We start from the raw sequence: 22,623 nt of genomic DNA, 5'->3' as shown, positions 1-22,623 counted from the left end.
AACAACATAACAGAGTTTAACACCAAAGAGTATATAATCTGTCATGACACTAGGAACAAAAGGAGTGCTGACATTGCCAGGCATTGGCTGACAAAAACAATCAATGCTCACAAAGTGAATAGTTTGAAATTTTTTAGTTAATTGCCACATTCTGCACTCAACACACCTCTCAGTAATTTTAAAATTAAGTTTTATAACTGGTTAAAAGTGTAAAATCTAGGATGGTGGAATGGCAATATTATGAACAGGATAGATCACTATTCATCATGTAGCGGAAATGTTGAGTCACAGGCACACACAACAAAAAGATTACTAAACACATAAGTTTTGGCCCCAAGGTCTTCTTCTGAAATAGAGATAATAGACACGTGCATTCACCCAAACTCAGCATGTGAGCTGTGTTTGTGAAAATTGTTATGGGTATGTTGTTTATTTCAGAAGAAGTTCTTCTAGCCAAAGGCTTACATGTTTAGCAGTCTTTTTGTTGTGCCTGTGTAACTGTTTAATAGACTGTTGTCGGGCAAAATGAATTCACTTTATTGAAACTTAAAAACTAAACCATAACTCATATGACTCTGTTAAAAAGCACATCCAGCAACAGAATAAAATATTCACATAAAAACAAAGAGAAAACATAAGTCAGTGACTGCACCAAAGATAATCATAAAAAAATAGTAATCAATAACATGTAGCATTACAGGGTGAGAGGTGCCTGTTCAACTGGGTGTGCCAACATTGTAGGTTCTTGGATGGCAGTTTTCAGCTTGGTAAATGCCAACTTGGCCTCACTATTCCACTGGAGTTTATCTTTTGGCTTTGATGAACCATGATAGAGTTTATTCAGTGATCCAGCCAGGAGGGCAGGATGGTGAACAAACCTATAGTAAAAACTGATTGCGCCAAGATATCATTGTAATTCTGTAACTGTCAGAGGCTTGCAGTGCTCGTATGCCTTGTGCAGTGATAGCATAGGAAATGTACTTCAGCTACTCGAAAGATGCACTTTGATGTGTTGATAAGCTGAAATTGTGGAGTTACAGTGAATTGGGGCACAGAAGATCTGTGACTCACCTGATGCAACATGATATGAAGCAGTAGTTATTGTTGATTTCCACATGAGTGACTGTCAGAAATCATGTTGGGGTGAAAAAAGTAAACTGTAATTCATATGTCTACATTACAATGTGCATTCAACAGCAGAACATAAATATAAAAACAAAGAGAAAACATAAGTCAGCAACTGCACCAAAGATAATCATTAAAAAAATAATAAACACTTGAGCATGGCATTACACTGCACACAGCACTACACTTCAAGACAGTCCATTTTACAGTTTAAGAGAATTCTTGGATATTACACTTGTAGTGTAGTAATTGAGTTTTAAGATTATGACTGCAATTCTGTAAAGCTAGTTCATGTATGATAAATGAATTGTAAAGGTAATATGAACATTAACTAATACAGCTAATATAGTGGTTTCTTTTGTATCATGTCATCAGTGATAAACCTATTCCACTACATATGGTGAATGAAAATAAAGAATCTGAATTTGAAACTAAAGATTCTTGCAGTTTCCAAACTTTGTTTAATCTGGATTAGAAGATTAAATGACTGTAACTTTCTAAAAGAATGAACCCTCTTTGTGGTCAATGGCAGTCTATTCTAATTCATATCATTTTTGTTAATCCATTCCAAATTTTCTATTGTCTGATCTAATCATTACTGACTGCACTCATGTTCTTAACATTCTACTCCAGAAACTGTAATGTTTGCCGATGACACAAGCATATTAATCAGGGGTCCAAACTCAATCTTTCCAATCAGAGTTCAGATGATGGTTGATCAGGCATAAAATTGGTTTGCAGCTAATAGTTGAAGTCTTAATCTCTCAAAGACTCATACCACATAATTTCAAAGAAATAGAAATAGGCTGCTAACACCAGAAGTAGACATTAATAGTTATACACTAAAAGAAGCACTCTGTATAAAATTCCTTGGCATCTAGTTGGATAGCAAGTTAGAACAGAGCTAATACTTAGGTAAACTAATTGAGAAGCTGAGTTCAGCATGTTTTGTCTGTAGCAGTGTCTCTCATTGTATTGATCTAAAGATCAGGGTTGGCATATTTTGCAGCTGTTTGCTCCCTGTTGTTCATGGAATTATCTTCTAGGGCAATGTGCACCAAATAAATGAAGTGTTTATTCAGCAAAAGTGAGCGGTGAGAATATTGTGTAAAGTAGGCAACTGTACATCCTACAAAAGCCTTTTTAAGAATCTTGTGATTGTCACACTCCCTACCAGTATATTTACTCCTATATTGTCTTTGTTGGCCTTAATAAAAATCCACTTGAGCAGAACTGTGAACTACACAATCACTGTACAAAACAAAAAATTGTTTTCATGTAGACTTTGCCTGTTTGCCTAGAGATGTGAGTGGATTCATGTACTCCTCAGTAAAGATATTCAATGAGCTGCCATGTAACAAAGAAATATTTGAGAAACACAACCTGTCAGAAACAAAATTAAAAATGTATGATGGGAGCCACTGTTTCTGAAAATTATTTGAATGTTTAGATTCAGGGAAGCAGAAGTTTTGTTAAATGTGTGGGAAGTAGCTGCGTTCACTGCAAAACTGTACAGCAAGTAGTAATTTACTGTAAACAGGTAACAGCAAAGATGTTGATAACTACTTTCTTTGAAAAACACTGAAGTAATCAAACAGATCTTAAGCTACCAATCAGAGTGTCACTGATGATCCAGAAGGTATTGACAGGGGTATGGAGCCATGACAGCTCCAGTGCTGTGGCCAGATGCACTAAGTTTCTCAGTTGAGGATCCTTGGCATGAATAACACATCTCAATGTTGTTGCACAGATTCTTGATTAGGTTTAAATCTGAGGAGTTTGGTGGCCAGGGAGTAGGATAAACTCATCCTTGTGCTCTTTGAACTATGCACATGAACCATGCACAAGCATTGTGAGCTGTGCGACATGCTGAATTGTCCTACTGGTAAATGCCATCATACTGAGGAAAAACAAATTGCCTTTAGGGGTGGACATGGTCTTCAAAGAGACATAGGTACTTGTACTGATCCATTGTGCCTTTCATAATGATGAGATCACACAAGGAATGCCACAAACCATTTCCCAGACTATATTGCTCCCTCCTCCAGCCTGGACCCTTCCGACAGTTGTTGAAGGGTGTTTACTTTCAAATGTTTCATGCCATACACACCAAGGGCCATCTGTCCAATGGAGCAGAAAATGAAATTCATCTGAAAATACCACCTGCCACCACATAGTTGATGTCTAGATGCAGTATTGGTGTGCAAATTACAGCATTTATCACCAGTGAACAGCAGTCAGCATGGGAGCATGAACCAGAAACCTGCTGTGGAGGCCCATGCACAGCAACATGCCTTGAATGGTCATTGAGGAGACACAATGGTAGTACCTTGGTTCATCTGCATGGTCAGTTGCTCATTAGTTGTACATCTGTTTGCCTGTACCCATCTCTGCAGCTCTCATTCAGCCCTGTCATCTATGGCCTGTGGTGCATCATAGTTCCTTTGGCACAGGTTTGGATAGTGCCATTTTGCCATGCATGATATACTTTAACTATGTCATCATGCAAACAGTTTACAAACGTAGGGATTTTGGAAATGCTTCCACCCTTTGAAAGCTAGTGATCATGTTCTTTTGGATATCACATGAACTACCCAATTTCTGCATTACAACAATCTCTGCACTGTTTCCAAGCACCTACTGACGCACTTTTGAGCTGTGTGACCTGTTGAATTGTCCTACTGGTAAGTGCCATCATGCTGAGCAAAAACAGACTGCATATAGGGCTGGAGATGGTCCTCAAAGATAAATACATACCTGTGTTGATCCACTGAGCCTTTCATAATGATGACACCACACAAGAAATGCAGCTGGAGCTGCCACTTGCCATCTGTGAGTTGTTATTGCAAGCTGACACTGAATGTAGGTTGATGGTCACGTTATTGTGACTGGACCATTTATGACTGAGCAGGCAGCAGGTCATTTCAAAGTAGCAGCTTTCTTTCTGATGTATTTTTATTAATTTTGGCTAACATAAGCATGAATGGCATTAAGGAGGTTAGTAACAGTTTATTAATGTTTAACAGAAAACACTTATCTAATGTTGTGCAAATATGTGTGTATTTCCTTCTCACCTGTGTGACTTTCTAAACTCTACATTAAGATGTTCCACATAATGTTTCATTCAGTGTTTACCATTACACTTCAAGAACGACATGTTCTTCACACTGGTCAAATTAGCATTCTCATAAATGTTCCTGATGTCATCCTCCCTGTTATTTCATAATCTTTTTTTCATATCTCTCTTCACAGAGCTCAAATCACAGGTGACATCACTGAACCCTGGACTTTGATGGGAAACCCTAGTTACCTGGTAATTAATTACCAAAAGGTTCATTAAAAGTTCTGAGATGATTACTATTCAACTACAAGACCATAATGTCTTCTCAGAATCTTCCTTCGTACACTTAGCTTACAGCTTAAGCCCCATACTATCTACCTGTTTCTGAACTTCTGGGGTTGTCTGAAAGCAACCAATCTGAATGTATCAAACTTAATATTGTCTCTGGGTCATTTTGCTGATTTGGAAGGCTTGGCTGCAATCCAGTCCTCTGGTCTGGCCAAGATTACTACAGCAGACTGCAACTCATAAAACTGCTAATGCATCTTGCAGTATTGCCAAATCAGCTAAAAGTTTCAAGATAAGCTGCACTTTTACCATTAGTCCATAGTGGTAGTGACAATTACTGCATTTCCAGAAGTGACCAGCATCATTTCTGAAGTGAGCTGTACTACAACATCCCTCGGGAAAATGATGCTGATATTTCCCACATTCAGTGCCATTCCTGATGATTCTGCATCAGTTTGCATTGTGACAGTGAAGATAGTTAAAAAGTTTTTCTCAAAGAAAGGTTGGCACATAAGGCATTTCTAAATTTAATTTTTGATAAAATTATTTGAAAATAATAATTATTTAGCAACAGTTTCTTTGTGTAATTTAGGTGCAGAAAATTATTCATAAAATATTACATTTACACAATATTTAAGAACAGTTTATTTGATCTTAAATGTCAACTGGTGAAAATTTTAGAATAGAAGCATACATTTACTGCCACAGAAACTGACATTATGTTAGTTCAGAACATACATTATATGTAACTAATGTTACTCTTAACCAGTAACTGCACAAGTTTACTGATAGCTTTGTAAAAATAGATACTAACACTTATCTTTGTAGAATAATGTTGTTGGGCTGTGTTTTCTCACTGTATCACGTATTATTGGCTAGATATGGAAATGCTACTATTTCAATAGATGTAAATCACTGTAAAACAATTTATGTAACTTTGAAATTGTAGACAGTAGTATCGTAACTATTGATTTAGCTAATCTGAGGAGCGATCTATCCATATGTTATGTTTCTCACTCTCAAGTTAGTTTCCTGCCAGTAATAAACAAAGAAACACTCTGTTTTCCATTATGAAGATAAGGCTTCATCCATTCAGTAACAATGCCTTTAATGCTGTAGCACTTCCAAATAGAATTTTGTGGCCAAGGCTTTGGAAAGGTCTCAAAATGTACAACATGTAATTCATGATGGTAATATCATTTCCTGAAACACTACACTAACATTTCATTTTAATTTTTGTATTATCTATAGGACATTATTTGTGCAGTCACTAAATTATAATTTGAAAAATACTCAGTAGACCTATTTTTGAAACACAAAGAAAATGAAATAATATCTAACTTTTCCTATAGAATCAAAGCTGAATTGGACTGTTGCTCAGTTGAGGAAGTTAAAATTCTGCTTAGTATATCCTCTCCTTCTGTTGATCCTGCAGCAGCAAATTTGATGTCTCCTTTTTGTGGCGAGGCACCAGAGGACATGACTGCATGTCTTGTTGATGTCTCAGCTGCAACAAAGTTGGGCAGTTGGTGTGATGAAATTTGATTTCATATGACCAGTATGCAACTGATTGGAAAGTCTAAGGCATAAGTTACTTGCCATGATATATTGTGGTGTACACAAACATTCAAATAGTCACCTGAGAGACGATGACAGCAGTATTGTAAGCAGAACAGTAATCACTTCTTTAGGGGAAATTGAATACATTTATGCAGAAGCATAATGTGTCCTTCGAGTCATTATGTGATAGGATCCAAATGATGAAAGTCCAGTCATGTGAGCTAATGTAGAATAAGGAAGACAATGAGGTGCCATGGCAAGAAGCCAAGAAAAGGGCTCTTGATTCATTTTTGTGCAGCATTCCTACCATAATGTTGGGCTGGAGAGTCCATCTGATTTGGCCACATCTAATACAATCGCCACACAGTTGGAAGAGATAGATCAACAAAGACTGAGAGTGACTTTTTCCTGTAGCTTCCATGATAGTTTCCTATCTGTACCAAGAATATATGAAAAGAGCGGCTTTTTATGTAAGGTGTCCATAGGCACCATACTCGCATATTAGTAGGTTGGTAGTAATGCTCTATTCTCTAGACGCTCATTGCATTTCGTGTATCAAACAATGGACGTGATGCGAGAGGAGCAGTATTGTGCAATAAAATCCTGTGTTTGTTTAAACTATACAGCCACTGAAACTTACAAAAATCTGCAGCAAACATATGGTGAAGATGCACTACCTCATGAAAAAGTGTTTAGGTGGTTCAAGGACTTCAAATGCGGCCAACTTGTCTGTGTTAAGCAAGGTGGGACTGGTGTTTTGGCTTCTGCTGTGACTGAAGTTAATGTCAATGTAACTGCTGTGATTATTTGTGAGGACTGGCAGATAACATTACTTAATCTCAGTGAGAAGTTGAGAATTTCATACGTAAGTGTCTTTATGATTTTGTTGATCATCTCCATATGTCCCATGTTTGTGGTCATTGGGTGCTGTGTGTGTTGACTCCAAACAAAAGGCTTTGCAAATGGAGACAACTTGTGAGGTGCTGTCTCTCTTTGGTGATTGAGGGGATGCATTTCTGGAATTGGTGATGAATAATGGGGACATAATTATGATCCTGACAGAAAATGAGTGAACACAGTGTGGAAATCGTCAGGTTCTTCGACACTAAAAAAAGGCAAAAGTTGTTCCATCTGCAGGAAAATTAATGGTAAGCACATTTTCTGATTCTCATGGAATGATGTAGCAGCATACAGTTTTCCCTTGCACTACTGTTACAGCAGTATACTACATGTCAGTATGTATACTACATGTCAGTATTAGCTAAACTGAGGAAGCACATTTCTGGGAAAGGACCAAAACTTTCTTGGAGTGGATGGCGACTTAATTATGACAGTGTGCAGCTTCATGTCACAAATCAAGTCACACAGTTTCTGGAACAGTTCAACATTACGTATGTATGGCATCCATCCCTGATCTTGCACCCAGTGATTATTTTTTTTTTCATCACTAAAAGCAAAACATTCAGACATCTGATTCAAGAACTCTGAAGCAGTGCTCAAGAAAAGTGAGGCGATTCTCAAGGTGCTGTTCAAGGACTGGTAGAGATGCTATAAAAAGTGCATTCAAGTAGGAGAGAAGTACAGTAATAAACATCTGTGACTAGGAGGTGCAGTGACTGTGCCTTGTGAATGCTTCATTAATAAAAGCCACAGGTGTGGGCATTAGGGCCATGTCCTACAGCAGTATCATAGCCAGAATGCTACAAGTGTAGACAAGTGGGTAACAAAACATAGGAGTGTGGGAGTATGCAACAGCTAATTCAGTATCAGCAAAAGCATTCATTAAATGTCAACAGGAACATGTCAGCCAAAGGAAAACATTCTTGATAAAGTGTAGTTCTGCATGAGAAGATGCAAAGACAGAATGCTGCTTGTGTAGTTTCATTGGTGGCAAGAAACATAGGTTTATTGTAGATACTGCTCAAATTTAGCATTAGTGCTGAGACTTTTTTTGAGCATTGGAGGTTTTTCCACAGGTTGGTAGAGGGTATTCTGCAATTGTTGGGCTTGATTTCCTTATTAAACATCATACTAAAATAGATCTTTCATGGCATACAGTTGAGCTTGAAGGGAAATTTTTTTTTGCTATGTGATCTGCAATATTGCATGTATGCATACTAAAGATGGGTTCCCATTATAGTGTATTGTCAGTGAAAATAGATGGGTCTTTGTGGTACAATGATACACAGAAGCATAGCATGCATAAGTAATGTGAATGATGAATGTATGGTTCCATTTAGCATAGAAAATTTTGGTAAGGATGATGAAGAAGGCTTAATGTTTGCCATATTGGTTCATTTGGATGAAGAAGGTCATGTGCTTACCACAGCCACAAGCACACCCACTAATGATTACACATAACATGAGAAAGTGGATCACCTTCATGGCAGTGACCGGAGAGCTATGGAAGCACTACTGTTACAGTTTGTTTAACACACAAGGTCTATTACCTGTGACCTTGGTTACCCAGCACTACATATCAACAGGAAGTAATGCTCCACTTTAGAGAAACCTGTATTGTATGCCAAGGCAATTATAACCACTCATCAACCGACAGTAGGTAGAAAGTATCAGAGAATCCAATTATAGTTCCTGGTGGGCACCTGTTGTCCTGGTTCTGAAAAAATTGATGGATGCCACCAAAAAATGCCTGAACGATAGAACCACCACCATCGCCTATCCATTACCTAACACCATGGAGATGCTTCATAACTCAGGCACATGCAAATACTTTTGTACAACTGATTTTTTCAGTGGTTACCACAGGCTGGAGATAGTGCTAGACAATAGAAGTAAAATAACTTTTACAGTCCCATGGGGGCATTTTCAACATCACATGAAACTATTCGGGCTTAAAATTGCACCAGCCACATTCCAAAGTTGCTAAATGTATGGCCTAAAACCTGGAAAATGCATGTCTCAATGATGTTATAGTTTTGTTGGAAGACGTGAATGAACATGTAAAATGGTTGGAGATGTATTTAATAGGCTATGAGCAGTATGCTAAGTATGGAAAAAAGGTAATTTTGCACTGAATCAGGTCAAGTACCTGGGACATGTTATTAGTGAAGAGGGTGTATGAGTTGATACTTGTTTAGTGTCAGCAGTCTTAGAATTTTCAGCCCTTCAAAAAATGAAATGGTTACAATCTAGTCTGGGTTACGTAGTTTTTTGTTAAATACTTTCTGTGAATTGACCAGCCATTATTATCTACCGAACAAAGTGTTAAAATCTCAATGGGTGCTGGAATGTGAGTGTGCCCTTCTGGCATTAAAAAAAGCATTAACCAAAGATGCGGTACTAGTGTTTCTTGATTTTGACAAAGAATTCATGCTTTCCTGTGATGCTAGCAATAGTGCTCTTGGGTGCATTCTCAGTCAGAATGTAGATGGCAAAGAGCATACTATAGCATAAGCATCTTGACAGCTAAACAGAGTGTTAACACAATTACTCATCCACAGAGAAGGAAATGTTGTCAGTGATTAGGGAACTACTTACTTTTGATGTTACGCACACAGACAAAAAGATAATGATTCATTATGTTGACAGCCAACATATGGACTGGGACACTTATCTCGAATTTGTGGTCATCATGTACAATTCTAGGGTCCATACTGGAACTGGTCTCTCACCTTACAAGATTGTCTACTAAAGGAATATGTCATCTTGCTTTGACCTGGCACATTGAGTCAGTGAAAGAATTTTCAAAAAGTTTATGCTAAAGGAAAAGCTTGATAAAGAGGGTCAGTGTGTAAAACTGATTTTATTTTTTTATATAGTGACTAAAACATTTACTAAAACTATAAACTTTCAGAACAGATGTAGCCTTGCTTTATTTCTGTAAACATATATTTTATAGAGGCATAACAGATGATAAAAGAAGTCTACATCTACATCTACACTCTGCAAACCACTATAAAGTGTATGGCAGTTTTTGTTCCTATGCCATTTGTGTGTGGAGAGTGAGAAGAGTGACTATTTAAATGCTTCCATGTGTGCTATAATTAATATAATCTTGTCTTCATGAACTTATATGAGTGATAAATAGTAGGTTGTACTATATTCCTAGAGGAATCATTTTAAGCAGGTCCTTGTGAAACTGTAAATATGATTTCCCAGGATAGTTTATGTCTTTCTTCCAGAATTCACCAGTTCAGTTTCTGCAGCATCTCTGTGATATACTCTCCATGGGTCAAACAAACCTGTGACAATTCATGCTGCACTTCTCCGTATAGTTCAGGACTTCCTGTTTTATTTGGTGTGGGTTCAGCACACCTGAGCAATATTCTAGGATGGTTCACACAAGTGATTTGTAAGCAACCTCCTTTGTAGACTCTTGCATTTCCCCAGTATTCTACCATTAAACCAAAATCTATCACCTGCTTCACTCACAGCTGAGACTATGTGATCATTTCATTTCATGTCCCTAAAAAGTTTGACACCCAGATATTTGTATGAGCTGACTGATTACAACTGTGGCTCATATACGCTGTGTTCACAGGATACTGTGTCTTTTCAGTTTGTGAAGTGCGCAATTTTACATTTTTGAACAATCAAAGCAAGTTGCCAATCTTGGCAACACTTTGAAATCTTATCAATATCTGACTGAATGTTTATGCAGTTTTTTTTTTCAGAAAGTATTTCATTACAAATAACTGCATCGTCTGTAAAAGGTCTGAGATTACTAGGCCTGCAAGGTCATTAATAAACAACATAAACAGCAAGAATTCCAACACAGTTTGCTGGGGCACATATGTAGTTGGTACATCTGTTGATGACTCTCCATTCAGGATAAAATTCTTTTGCCTGCCTACCAGAAAATTCTCAGTTCACTCACAAATTTTGGTTGATACTCCATATGTCCATAATTTTGGTAATAAGCATATATGTGGTACTTGGCCAATGGTTTTTAGATATCAAGAAATAGTGAATCTACCTGACTGCCTTGATCGAAAGTTTTCAATATGGAGTGTGAGCAAAGTATGAGTTAGGTTTCACATGACCGATGGTTTCAGAATCAATGCTGGTTGGCATGAACATTCTGTTCATGTCTCATTATGATTAAACTCAAAACACATTCTAAGAGTCTACAGGAAATCAGTGTCAAGGATATTGAGCAGCAGTTTTGTCGACTAGTTTTTGTTACCTTCTTGTAAATGCTTGTGATCTGTACTGTTTTCCACTGAATAGGCACAGTTTTTTGTTTGAGGGCTCTGCAGTAGATTAAAGATAAAAAAGGGACTAACTCAGTCACAAGTTCAATATAGAAGCTGAAATGATTCCATTGGGGCTTGAAGCTTTGTTCAGTTTTAATGATTTCAGCTATTTCTTGACAGCACTGACTCTAACACTCACATACCAGTACTCATCTTTTCATTGCTACAAGGATTAAGTTGGGGCAATTCTCCTGGGCTTCCTTTCTAAAGGAACATTTGAAAATTGTGTTAAGTGTTTCTGCTCTTGCTTTCTTATCCCCAATTTCAGTTTATGTCTCATCTATGAGCGATAGGACACTAACTTTGGTGCCACTAACACCTCATACATATGACCAGAATTTCTTTGGCTTTTGCGAAAGATCGTTCAACAAAATTCTGCTATGGTAGTTATTGAAGGCTCACACATTGCTATCTTGACCTGTCAAATGTGTTTCACTCAGTATCTCTCTATCTATAACCTTATTCTCAATTTTACACCTATTGTGCAGTAGTCTCTGTTTCTTCAGAAGTATCTTTACAATGACGGCATACCATGAAAGGTTCCTCTCATTATGAGTTCTTCTACTGGGTTCATATCTATCCAGTGCATGGTTAGCTATTCTTTTAAACTTGAGCCATAGCTTCTTTACACACTCCTGTCCTGGGGTAAAAGTTTTGAGTTCCTCACTGAGGTATGACACTACTGCTTTTTTAAATGTAATTTACAAGACATTTATATCTTTCTATTTGTTTTAGAGGTCCTTTGTACTTCATTAATTATTGTTGCTACTAATTCCTCATGGGCTTTTATATTAGTTTTGATGTGGACATCCTGCAAGAGGTAAGGTCTATTTTTTGCCATTAGGTTTCCACCATAAGTGGAGTTCTGAACTATCTGTTCTAAATAGTTTTCAGAGAAGGCGTTTAGTAACATTACAGGATGTCTTGTCATGCCCACCACTAACAAACCTGTAATTTTCTCAGTTGACTGTTGGATGACTGATGTCTCCACTGCCAATTACAGTATGATTGTGGAACTTATGTACAAAAAAACTGAGATTTTCTCTAGTAGTTTTGGTAGCTTCACAAGTTGAGACTGGTCAACAATAGAAGGATCCAGTTACCATTTTATGCCACCCCTGACATGGAGTCTTGCCCTAACAATCTTCACTGGATTTGAGTGTCTTGTCTACTGCACACACACACCACACTCATTTCCCATTAGCCTATCCTTTCAATGTACACTTACATTTTCCACAAAAACTTCATTGCTATCAGCTTCAGGTTTTAACCAGCTTTCTGCATGTTATATTATGTGACCCTTTCCTACTTTTCAGCAGAGCTTCAAACTCTGGCATTGAGCTGCAAGTGCTTTGGCAGTTAACTACTAGAATTTTAATACTCTCACCTGCAGGTTGGGGGAGGGACATTCTTTCTGATCTTATGCTAATACTTCTGGATATCCTACAGCTGTCGTTACCTGAGCAGGATGGAGAGTTGCCTGACTTAAAAATAATGAATGCATCTGGTGTTCCTTCCTATTCCTTGCTGCCATTTTCCTAATGTCTCCCATTATTCCCACATGTTTATACCTTTTTGTGTTTGCCTCCTCTTGACACAGGATAAAGCAGGTTTCCCCAAAACAGGCAAAGTGAGTCCATCTGGTTTAGTTTCGGGTTCAGTGAAAGACAGCATCTCGAACTTTTTGTTTAGGGTGATCAGTATAACACCTTGAGTTCTCCCTGGTTCCCATGTACTGTGTACAGGACACTGCTCACAGTCAAGTGGACAAGTAATGACAGATCCCTCACTTCTTGCAGAGGAGACATTATCTACAGACAAGGACAGTACTTGGGAACCTTTGGTACCTCTGGTGTATGACTCTTGACAACTTTCCCAGCACACTAGTTCACATCAGTTGCCAGTCATTTGACAGTAGTCAGGGTAATCTTCAGCTGCCTATGAACATCAACTAACCCATCCCATGTTCAAGAACACAATTCACAGTGGTGCTGAGCTGTGATTTCTGCACTGTTTTGCAGGACAGTGAACAAATAATTTTAAACCAAGCCTGCTGCTTATCTTTTAATCTGGTGAGCTATAAATATTACTAATTTCCTTTAAGAACAGGAGATATTCGTACTCACACTATTTCCACTAAGGCAACAGGTAAACCTATGATCAAAATTAACACAAAGTCATTTAGTATTTAGCTCAGTCCTTCCCACAAAACTGATTCACATGTGAAAGCTTTGCAGATACCCCCACTTGGTTCACTGTAACATCAACCACACCATTATTTGAATCAAATTATGGAAGTTCTGTATTTTTCTATTCTCATAGTAAATTCGTACAGTTAATTGTAATTATATTTAGTGCATATATGATTTACTAAAATATGTTTTTCTGTTATCAACAGTTCCTTTGGAGCTACCTGTTGTTGCCAGAGAACATTTCAATCGTTGGTACTCTTTAGGATCATACTATGCAGCTGTCACTTTAGCAGACATTCCAACACAGGTTAGTGTGAATAAGCAAAGACTACAAGTAAATTTCATATGAAATACACGTAAGACAAATCAATGTTATAAAATTTCTGAGTCCTTCACAGGCAGTTATGAATATGTTTTCTTGTTGTGCCTCTCTGAAGTTCTTCAGCTCACAGTAATTTAATGATTTTTCGGATTTTTCACTAGCGTGAATGGCTAGTGTTACCAAAGATACACCTTCCATTGCTGGCGGCAGACAGGAGTTGGGCCAGTAGCAAATGGTTATGTTTGATTGCCACGCCAATATCTGATGGTTTCTACCTGGTTATTGCCACTGTAGACTTCCCTTGTTGCCTGCAATGGTTATTCGCTACAATAAGTGAATCTAGACTCAGTTTGTCTTGAGGATTTCAACTAGCTTTTTGTAACTATTGTCATGTTCATGGATTTTGATAGCTTCTCTAAACAAATGGATGTGGTAGTTATTATCCACTGTGAGATCCCGTATGTTGACTAATTTTGGTATGTGATGTGTCTCACATAGTGTGTACTCCTCCACTGATGATTTCTCCACCTGTTCCAACTTGAAATGGTGTTATGCTCTATGATACTGGTGTAGACAGATCTTCTAGTCATTACAATATGAATGTATTCACATGTGCACAGAATAAATATATACAGTATACACTTCAGTGACTGAAGTATACTGCATAATGTATACATGTGGAAATGTTTCCGTTGGAATGAATGAATGGTCAAGCAATACCAGGATCATTTTACAAACATTTCATTGCACGTTGAGACAGACAGAGAAATAAGCCACAGTGCAACATGAGCTGTGTGAGGCCAGCAATGTAATATAATTCACTGACATACAGGATCCACAGTGAACAAGAACTAACATGCCTGTTTGTTCAGGAAAACCACCAAAATTCACAAGCTTGATGATAGTTTCATCAAGAAATAGGAAAGACTCAAGCTAAATCACATCTGGATTTGCCTGCTGCAGCAAAAATCCATTGCAAGAAACAAGGGGAAAACTACAGTGGTGATGACCAGTGGAAGACATCAAGACACTTGTAAAGGAAGTACATACTTCTACTAGCCACAAGCTCAACTCTGGTCTGCCATGAGAACTACTGAGTGATTCTTGATAATGGAAGTCACCTGTGGCAGCAAAACACCAGAAAAAACCATAAATGACCTTTGACCAAATATCCCAAGATGAGTGCCCTCAGAAATGTGTCAATAAACATAACAGAATGGCTGTTTTCAGAGAAAACTACAAAGTGAGATATTTCTGAAGTAAGAATCTTTAAAGATGATAGTAAATGTATATATGAGTCAGATGACACATTATATAAGATATTATGTATCTTTTTGAGGGGGACTGGGTTCCAGTGCTGAAAGAGGCAATTGTAAGTGGTGAAACTGAAAATATTTGAAAGGTAAATTGTGAGAATGATTCTTGGAAGAATATTAGATGAACTAATAAATACAAAAGTACATGATTCATGTGGAGATTGAGACATTGTGTACAGAACACCTTCAAGGTTGAAGACCTCTTGGGAGACCTAGATTATGTTTCTGTGACATCAGAGAAAAAATGAAAATCCTACATATCAGAAACTAACAAAGTAAAAGGCAAGGCAGCAAAGCATGTGAAATCACCAAAGAGATCTTTCATATTCCAGAAACAAAACAATCTTCCTCAGTATATGTTATTAGGAGCTATAGAAATTATCAGAAGTCACCAACAAATTTTGCTTGCAAGTAACTCACACATCTCAGGGTCCCCTAAGTGCAGCAACACATAACTTATTTCACCATAAAAGCAATATTTTGAAGGTGTTTCAGAATTCTCTACTTATTAATCCTATGATTTTGTGAAATGCAGTTGTACTGCTACCTGTACTGTAATTTTTTGTCATACAGTGAGTTCAGTCAAATGCATTCTTCAATTTAAGATTGTGTGCACCTGCCTGGCTTGAAATGGCATTTATCTAAGAATAAAGAAACAAAACTGTAAATTATTTATTGCTTTTTAGATGTATGAAAACAGCCAGTATGGAGTAATGCCATCCCAATAGCAGTAGTTTGATTTGAAAGCCAAAAGTAAATCATAAAATGAATAAATGTTTGTAGAAATTTCATTTTAAATTAAACTTTTATGTTTTCTCTTTAAGTATGTACGTAATTAGTATAATGGGAGTTGCACTATTATCATTTTATCTGTAAACTAAGTAGATTATACTAATAATTATAAGACATTACTACTGCTATACTTAACTACTAGCAAATACTTCACTTATTGACACAGATTTGTTAAAAAATATGATAACAGATTACTTATGAATGATGCAACTACTAATTCTCATGTAGTGAATCTTTATCACAGACAAACCATAATTACTTAAAATTTTACTTATTTAACTATATGTTTTATTGTGCTTTACAGATTATGTGCACATTTGCATATGTCATAGTGGCCTACTTCATGACTTCACAGCCCTATGAGTTTCACAGATTCACTTTATTCCTCATAATGTGCATTCTTGTTGGTCTAGTATCTCAAAGTATTGGCCTCATATTTGGAATTTCTATGACAGTTCAGGTAAGAGTTGACGTAAATGAAAAAAAAAATAAATAAATAAATAAATAAAAATAAAAATAAAAAAAAAATGTTAGAAAAATATTCGTTAAAATATGATGATGATTTATTGAAATAGTGTTATACTAATTGTTAAAGTTTAATTTATCTCAGTGTAATCTGAGAATTGTGTATCCAGGGGCACAACTTTAGTGATATTTTATCTTTCTTACAGTGTAAATCCACTGCACTTCAATCATTTAATTATTTCCCATTTTGATACGCACCAGCTTTCAAAAAGAAATTACAAGACTCTCTGGACTTTCGGCCCTTACTCAAATAAAGTGTTTCCTTAGAAGAAACCTACAGATTATTTGCTAGTTCAATGAGAATATAAATTTGAATGTAAGATATCTGTTGCAAAGTAAGCTAAGATAGTGATGAGTTTCTTCTTGTTTTTTTTGCAGAATAGCATGGTATTTGGTCCTCTTGCAATCTGCCCATCTCTCATTTTCTCAGGATTTTTTGTGTACATGAAGGATGCCCCATCATATTTTGATTGGCTATTTCATATGAGTTACATGAAGTACAGTCTAGAGGGACTTATGCTTGCTATGTATGGCTATGATCGTCCTCGTCTGAAGTGCTACAGTGACTATTGTCATTATTCACAACCAAAGAGATTCCTCCAAGAAGTGGACATGGATGGTGGGAGCTACTGGGTGGATGCAGTATTCCTCATATCGCTATTCTTCTTTCTCCGACTGATTGGATATTGTGCATTGTTGCTTGAAGTTTACTGCCGTAGGACGTTTTCCAGGTAGCACTTGCAGTGCCTCTGAATGGCAGAGGAATGTCTAATATGAAGTTATACATACAATTGAAAATCGAAGAGCTCACTGTGAATATTTCAGACATAAAGTGAAAACTCTTTACAAAATGTGTGACAGTGTTAGCAGTGTCATTTATTTAAATATTCTGTGATGTTCAATGTGTCTTAAATGTATATACATGTATTTTTATGCTGATTTTGTCACAATACTGCAGATGCCACAGACACTTTTGGAACTGTGCAACTATGGCTTCTGTTGTGCCATATTATTTAATAGATGACCTTGTGCAATCCAAAACTGAGAGCCGTGAAGCGAACTTTTGCATATGGTTACAGATCAATACATTAGAAAACATCTAACAACTTGCCATACTGTCAACATAAATTACAGATTGTAAATGTCAGCTATGTGAATAACGAAGAAAAGGATGATAGTTGTGTTCAGATAATTTATTAATGTGTGAATGTAATGAACAGTATAAAATTTGATGCATGTGATTTCAGCCTATTGTAACATAAACAACTAATGAGAACTCATATTGCCAACATAGTACAAAGGACCCATCTTAAAGCATAAAACGTTTTTTGTAATATAGATGATATTACTATGAATGATTGCTGCTGCTACAAGTGTAAATGTCTGCCTAGAATCGTACTAGTTGGTTATTGACATATGCACTACAAAAAAGAATGTATACTTTAAAATTGTGGTAGATATGATAATTGTACTGAACTACACATTCCTGTGCACATAAATTTGTTTGTTAGAATCAATTGGTGCCTTTGTTCATGTCTGGAGGTGAATGAACAAATGCCACATGACCAAGTATTGCTATTAGTACAACAATAGCTTTTGTATTTTTGTACACTGCTGCTTAACTGAAGATTGTTTCTTGAACTGGGAAAATATCTATCTTAGCAAAATACCTGGGAACTGATTAGAATCTATTTTTAGATATTTCTGTTGTATTTGTTCTCAAAATTACAGTATACTTTTGCCATGAAATCAGCAAAAATAATATTTGTAGGAAACAGAACCAAAGAACTGTAGTTAATGGAATTACATAAGTATGAATTCTGTTGAAGACATTTGATATAACTGTTTGCATTGAAACTATCAATCAGGGAGATGCTGTCAGTGATACATCTAGCTGATGCTGTGTTTTGTATCTTCATAAACAAAATTTCATTCTCTGTTAGTTAAAGGGAAAGAGGAAAATAAAATAACATGAAGGAAAGAGAAATGTGATGGGGCAAATATACTTCATTCTGGCAGCAGCACAGGCATGCAATGAAACAGTATGCATGCTGCACTACTAAACATTTTTGCTCTTCCAACATCCACTAAATTCCAAATGCAAAAGCTCAGCATCTTGTTACTTAATCATCAACTGAAAGTAGTGCTGTTAGAGAGGTTAAATATGTCAGATCTCCATGGCAGAAATCAGGAATAAAGAGAGTAAACCATAGATGTTCAAGATACAAAGATGTCTTATGACATATCATGTACAACAATTTGAACTAAAAAGCAATTAACTTATGCTTCACTCCATATTTTTTACAGTTAACCCTGAGTAATTTTCTCCTCTGTTTCTGAAAGACATTCCTGTATTTCCTCTGAAACACTTTGTTATCCTTTCTGGACAACAGCTTAAATTTCATTTAATTTTTGCCTGTGGCTTCAAGATTTGTCATAATGACCTTTCATAGAGGTACGTATACCTTTTACGCACCGTACCTCTGTTTGACTGAAATTCATTTCTGACAGTTGTTTCCTGAATGGAAGTTATGGCATATGTTGCTAATTGATAAACATTTCAAGCATTTCTGTCTCTGACAAGCTAGTACTACTAGTTTCGACTGTCATATCGCAGTGTAAACTTTTGCTTTGCATCTTAAATGTTTACTTTTCTTTGCACTCTCTCCTCTTTGCAGGTATTCTTCTCACTTCCTTCCTTTCTTTTGGAATTGGAAAAATATTTGTTCTGAAGTTTCAAGATACAGTGTAATATCGAACTGTGATTTTTTTTCATTGTTGAGAGTGTCTGCTTTTGACCAACTTTATTTAGATCTTATAAATATGTAAATAAATATTTAATTCCACTGTAAAGCTTTAAATAAATAATTAATTTTCATTAAACTATTATATTGCTGAAACATGTTTCGATTCATTTACGTTAATTGTCTCTGATTACCATGACACCAGGTGAGTCAACTATGATGTTCACCCCCGCATTTCTGGAACCATTTCACGTATCATAATTCCAATTTTACTTAAATGAAGGGCACGAAAGTTCTCACTAAACACTTTATACAATAACTTGTTATAACTCTCTTGATTATAGTGATATTAGTGTCAACTTCAGTTCTAAAACGTAACCCTTTATTAATTTCTGTTGCTAGTATTGTAGATCTCAAAAGGACAAATTGAACCATATTTCACTCTCTGAAATCAAGTTAATAGTTTTGAAGACATTAAAATATTTGGAACTTAAGATTTATCTGCTTTTATCATTGATACAGTTGTTGTTTTATGCCATCTTATGTTATCGTACGAATTGTCACATATGGCTGGTAGGGCACTCCAGCTTGACTTGGCTAAGAAAGTCTAATTGGATAGATAGTTGAGCAAAATTCAGTTCAAACTTGTACTAATCACACTTGGCTACCACAACACATAGAAGGCAAAGGACATGCTGTCTAAGAAAGATTCACCATTTGCCTCCAGTAGCAGTTCCATTCTTGGCCAGAGCTGTGAAAGAAAGCAGAATTTCACAAATTAAATGGCTTTTTGAGACAAACCTGAGTCATGTAGACTGTTTAATAATGTCTGACAACTGAAGTAAGATGGTATATATAAAATCATGTAACTAATATTTGGGAGGGCAGAACTTTTGTAGTACGCCATGTTGCCTCCAGGGGCCCATAAATCGAACATTCCAGAATCAGTAGGTTGATTGCTGTCACTGAAGAAGGTCAGGACTAGTTTTGGCAGAGGTTATTGTGATAACTGTTTGTGTGGTTGTTGTTTTTGCAATGGCTGATTTTCATGAACAGCAGTATGGCTATGAAGTTCTTGTTTTTTCTCAGAAAATGTAACACAAACTCATGAAATGTTAAAACAGTGTACAGAGATGATGCTATGGGGAAAACTCAAGTGTTTGAGCAGTTTTATTGTTTCAAAAATTGTAAAATGTCAATTGATGACAAATCTCATTCAGGTTACACTTCCATGGCCCAAACACATGAAAGTGTTGAAAACATTTCTGCAATTGTCGACTGACATTGGAGCAACTATGGAGCTGACAGGAGTGACTTGGAGTTCAGAGAAGTGAATTGTGACAGCAGATTCGTGCCACAACTGCTGACTACTGAACAAAAACAAGGTCACTTGGAATCCTGCTGTGGTTTGAAAGAAGAGTCCTGATGTGATCCAAGCTTTTTTTCAGAAATCACCACAGAAGTCAAAACTTGGTGCTATACTTACAATTGCAAATCAAAGTAGCAATCAAGCCAGTAGAAGACTTGAAGTTCACCTCACCCCAAGAAAGCTCATCTGGTGAAATGAAACATTAAACATTACAGTTTTTTTTTTTTTTTTTTTTTTTTTTTTTTCTTCCCCGCAATGGGAGAGAAATCATCCATTCAGAGTTTGTGCTTCAGGGTCATACAGTTAACTAGGCTTCCTACTTGGATGTTTTGATCAGATCAAACAACAGTATGTGGCAGGAGTGGCCTGAATTTTTGGCAGTCAGGTGACTGGTTTTTCTATCATGACAGTGCCCTTGCTCACACAGCCCTGTCTGTTTTTCACCCCCCAAACTCACCTGACCTTGCCCTGTGGGCCTTTTTTGTTTCTTAGAATAAAAACAGACACAAAAGAAAAGCATTCAAAAGATGAATTTAAAGAATGTTTTGAAAAGTGGAACAAAAGATTAGACAGGAGTATTAGTTCAAGTGGAGATTATTTTGAAGGGGATTGAAAGTTTGTACTTAAAATGTGCATAAATATAAGTAGAGAAGACTATCCACAGAACCTAGCAGTTAAGTCAGTTTGAATGGCCAATGGCCTGCCAAGGAAGCAAGATTAGACAGAATGGCTAAAACAAGAGAGGGTAGAAGCAAATTGATGAAAAATAATAATAAAACAAAAGCATTTTCGAGCAAAAGGGCTCGACTGGTAACAAATATAAGCATCAAATGTGGATTAAGTTAATTAACAACAATGTATAGAAATAAAATACCAATCATGAGGAACCTAGAGGAAGAAACACTGGAAGAATGTGAAATGTGAGAGCAGGATTACAGTGGGGACTTTTGATCAATAGTCAGTGATGACAACAGAGCTGGTCAAGTGATATAAAGTAATAAACTATCTGGTGTGGGACGTCACAGTGGTAGCCAATTAGAGAGATTTCTACTGCAAGGAAGAGTAGGGTGAGATGAGATGCAGGGGAGGGAAAGTAATCCACTTGCATTGTCTTAACTGACCTAGTCCAGTCACAGATCAGTATTCAGTCACAAGATGTGGCGTCACACCAGTTCAGCCACACACGTTTTCTCTTCATCACCTCTCCTCTTCCTTTGTACTCTAAGTGCCTGAACAGGCACACTAACTCACATTGTGGCACTGTGCTTCTGGTTTATTTTGTGTTTAGACTGCTTGACTATTAGTTAACTAATTTGACCATGATCAGATTTGATGTAACCAGTGAATGAACCACATCGAATTCTTGAAGTATAGTAGTGAAATTTTAGTTTTAAAACTGTAGATCCTATGAATCAGAATTAGAAATTGCAAATCAGCTGATGACAGGTCAATGATGCTGTATTTTGGTGAAATTCATATTAAAATTTAGTAATTGCAGACTGTGATCATAATCTCAAACTATTTGTATGACTGAAAATGTAATTCTACCACTTGAAAACATAAACAGCATTTAAAATTTTGTTTAACCTTTCTTTGTAAATAAAATAATTCCTTCACTTCATAAGTATGATATAAACTGCAACTGTATGTTTTTCCTTCTTATTACATAGATATATGTCAACAAATACATCATCAATAGTGGACAACCCCTGACTCACAACTATGTCATTATTATTTCCGTACAGTTACTGTTTCTTTTTTTTCTTATAGAACAGAATCTTACAATAGTATCAACTGATGCTCAGTAGAATCATAGAGTAGAAATACACTCTATGAGTAGAACCAGAGTTTCACAACTGCCAGCAGGATCTCCTCATTATCATTGGCCAGTGCTTCAGTTATAGTGATGGACAGTAAGGCATTTGACTAGTTGAGTCAATGCACCTAATCTGTGATAAAAAATGCCATGTATCTTAAAGTGATACCCTCCATATAGAAGTGTGTCTAAAGTTTTAGCCTCACAGCTGACCGATAGTAAATGCTGCATTGTAGCTATGAGTACTCTTCAAATAATTCTTTGATTTCACTGCAACTGTTCGTTCATTTGAACTGA

General features: G+C 36.5%; 1 protein-coding gene across 1 annotated transcript in view; it reads left to right on the top strand.

Moving 5' to 3' along the window:
• LOC126278191 (ATP-binding cassette sub-family G member 1-like) overlaps positions 1–18,122 on the top strand; it is a 330,372-nt gene extending 312,250 nt beyond the window's left edge. The window contains exons 10-12 of the mRNA XM_049978105.1: positions 13,649–13,749; positions 16,177–16,332; positions 16,776–18,122. Coding sequence (XP_049834062.1) covers positions 13,649–13,749; positions 16,177–16,332; positions 16,776–17,132 — 614 coding nt within the window. The 3' untranslated portion in view covers positions 17,133–18,122. The remainder of the gene's footprint in view (positions 1–13,648; positions 13,750–16,176; positions 16,333–16,775) is intronic.
• The last annotated feature ends 4,501 nt before the right edge of the window (positions 18,123–22,623 follow it).

This window comes from Schistocerca gregaria, chromosome 6, assembly GCF_023897955.1.
Source record: "Schistocerca gregaria isolate iqSchGreg1 chromosome 6, iqSchGreg1.2, whole genome shotgun sequence".
NCBI classification, from domain to species: Eukaryota; Metazoa; Arthropoda; class Insecta; order Orthoptera; family Acrididae; genus Schistocerca; species Schistocerca gregaria.
Note: the sequence above shows the minus strand (reverse complement) of the source record. Positions and strands in the feature narration are given on the sequence as shown.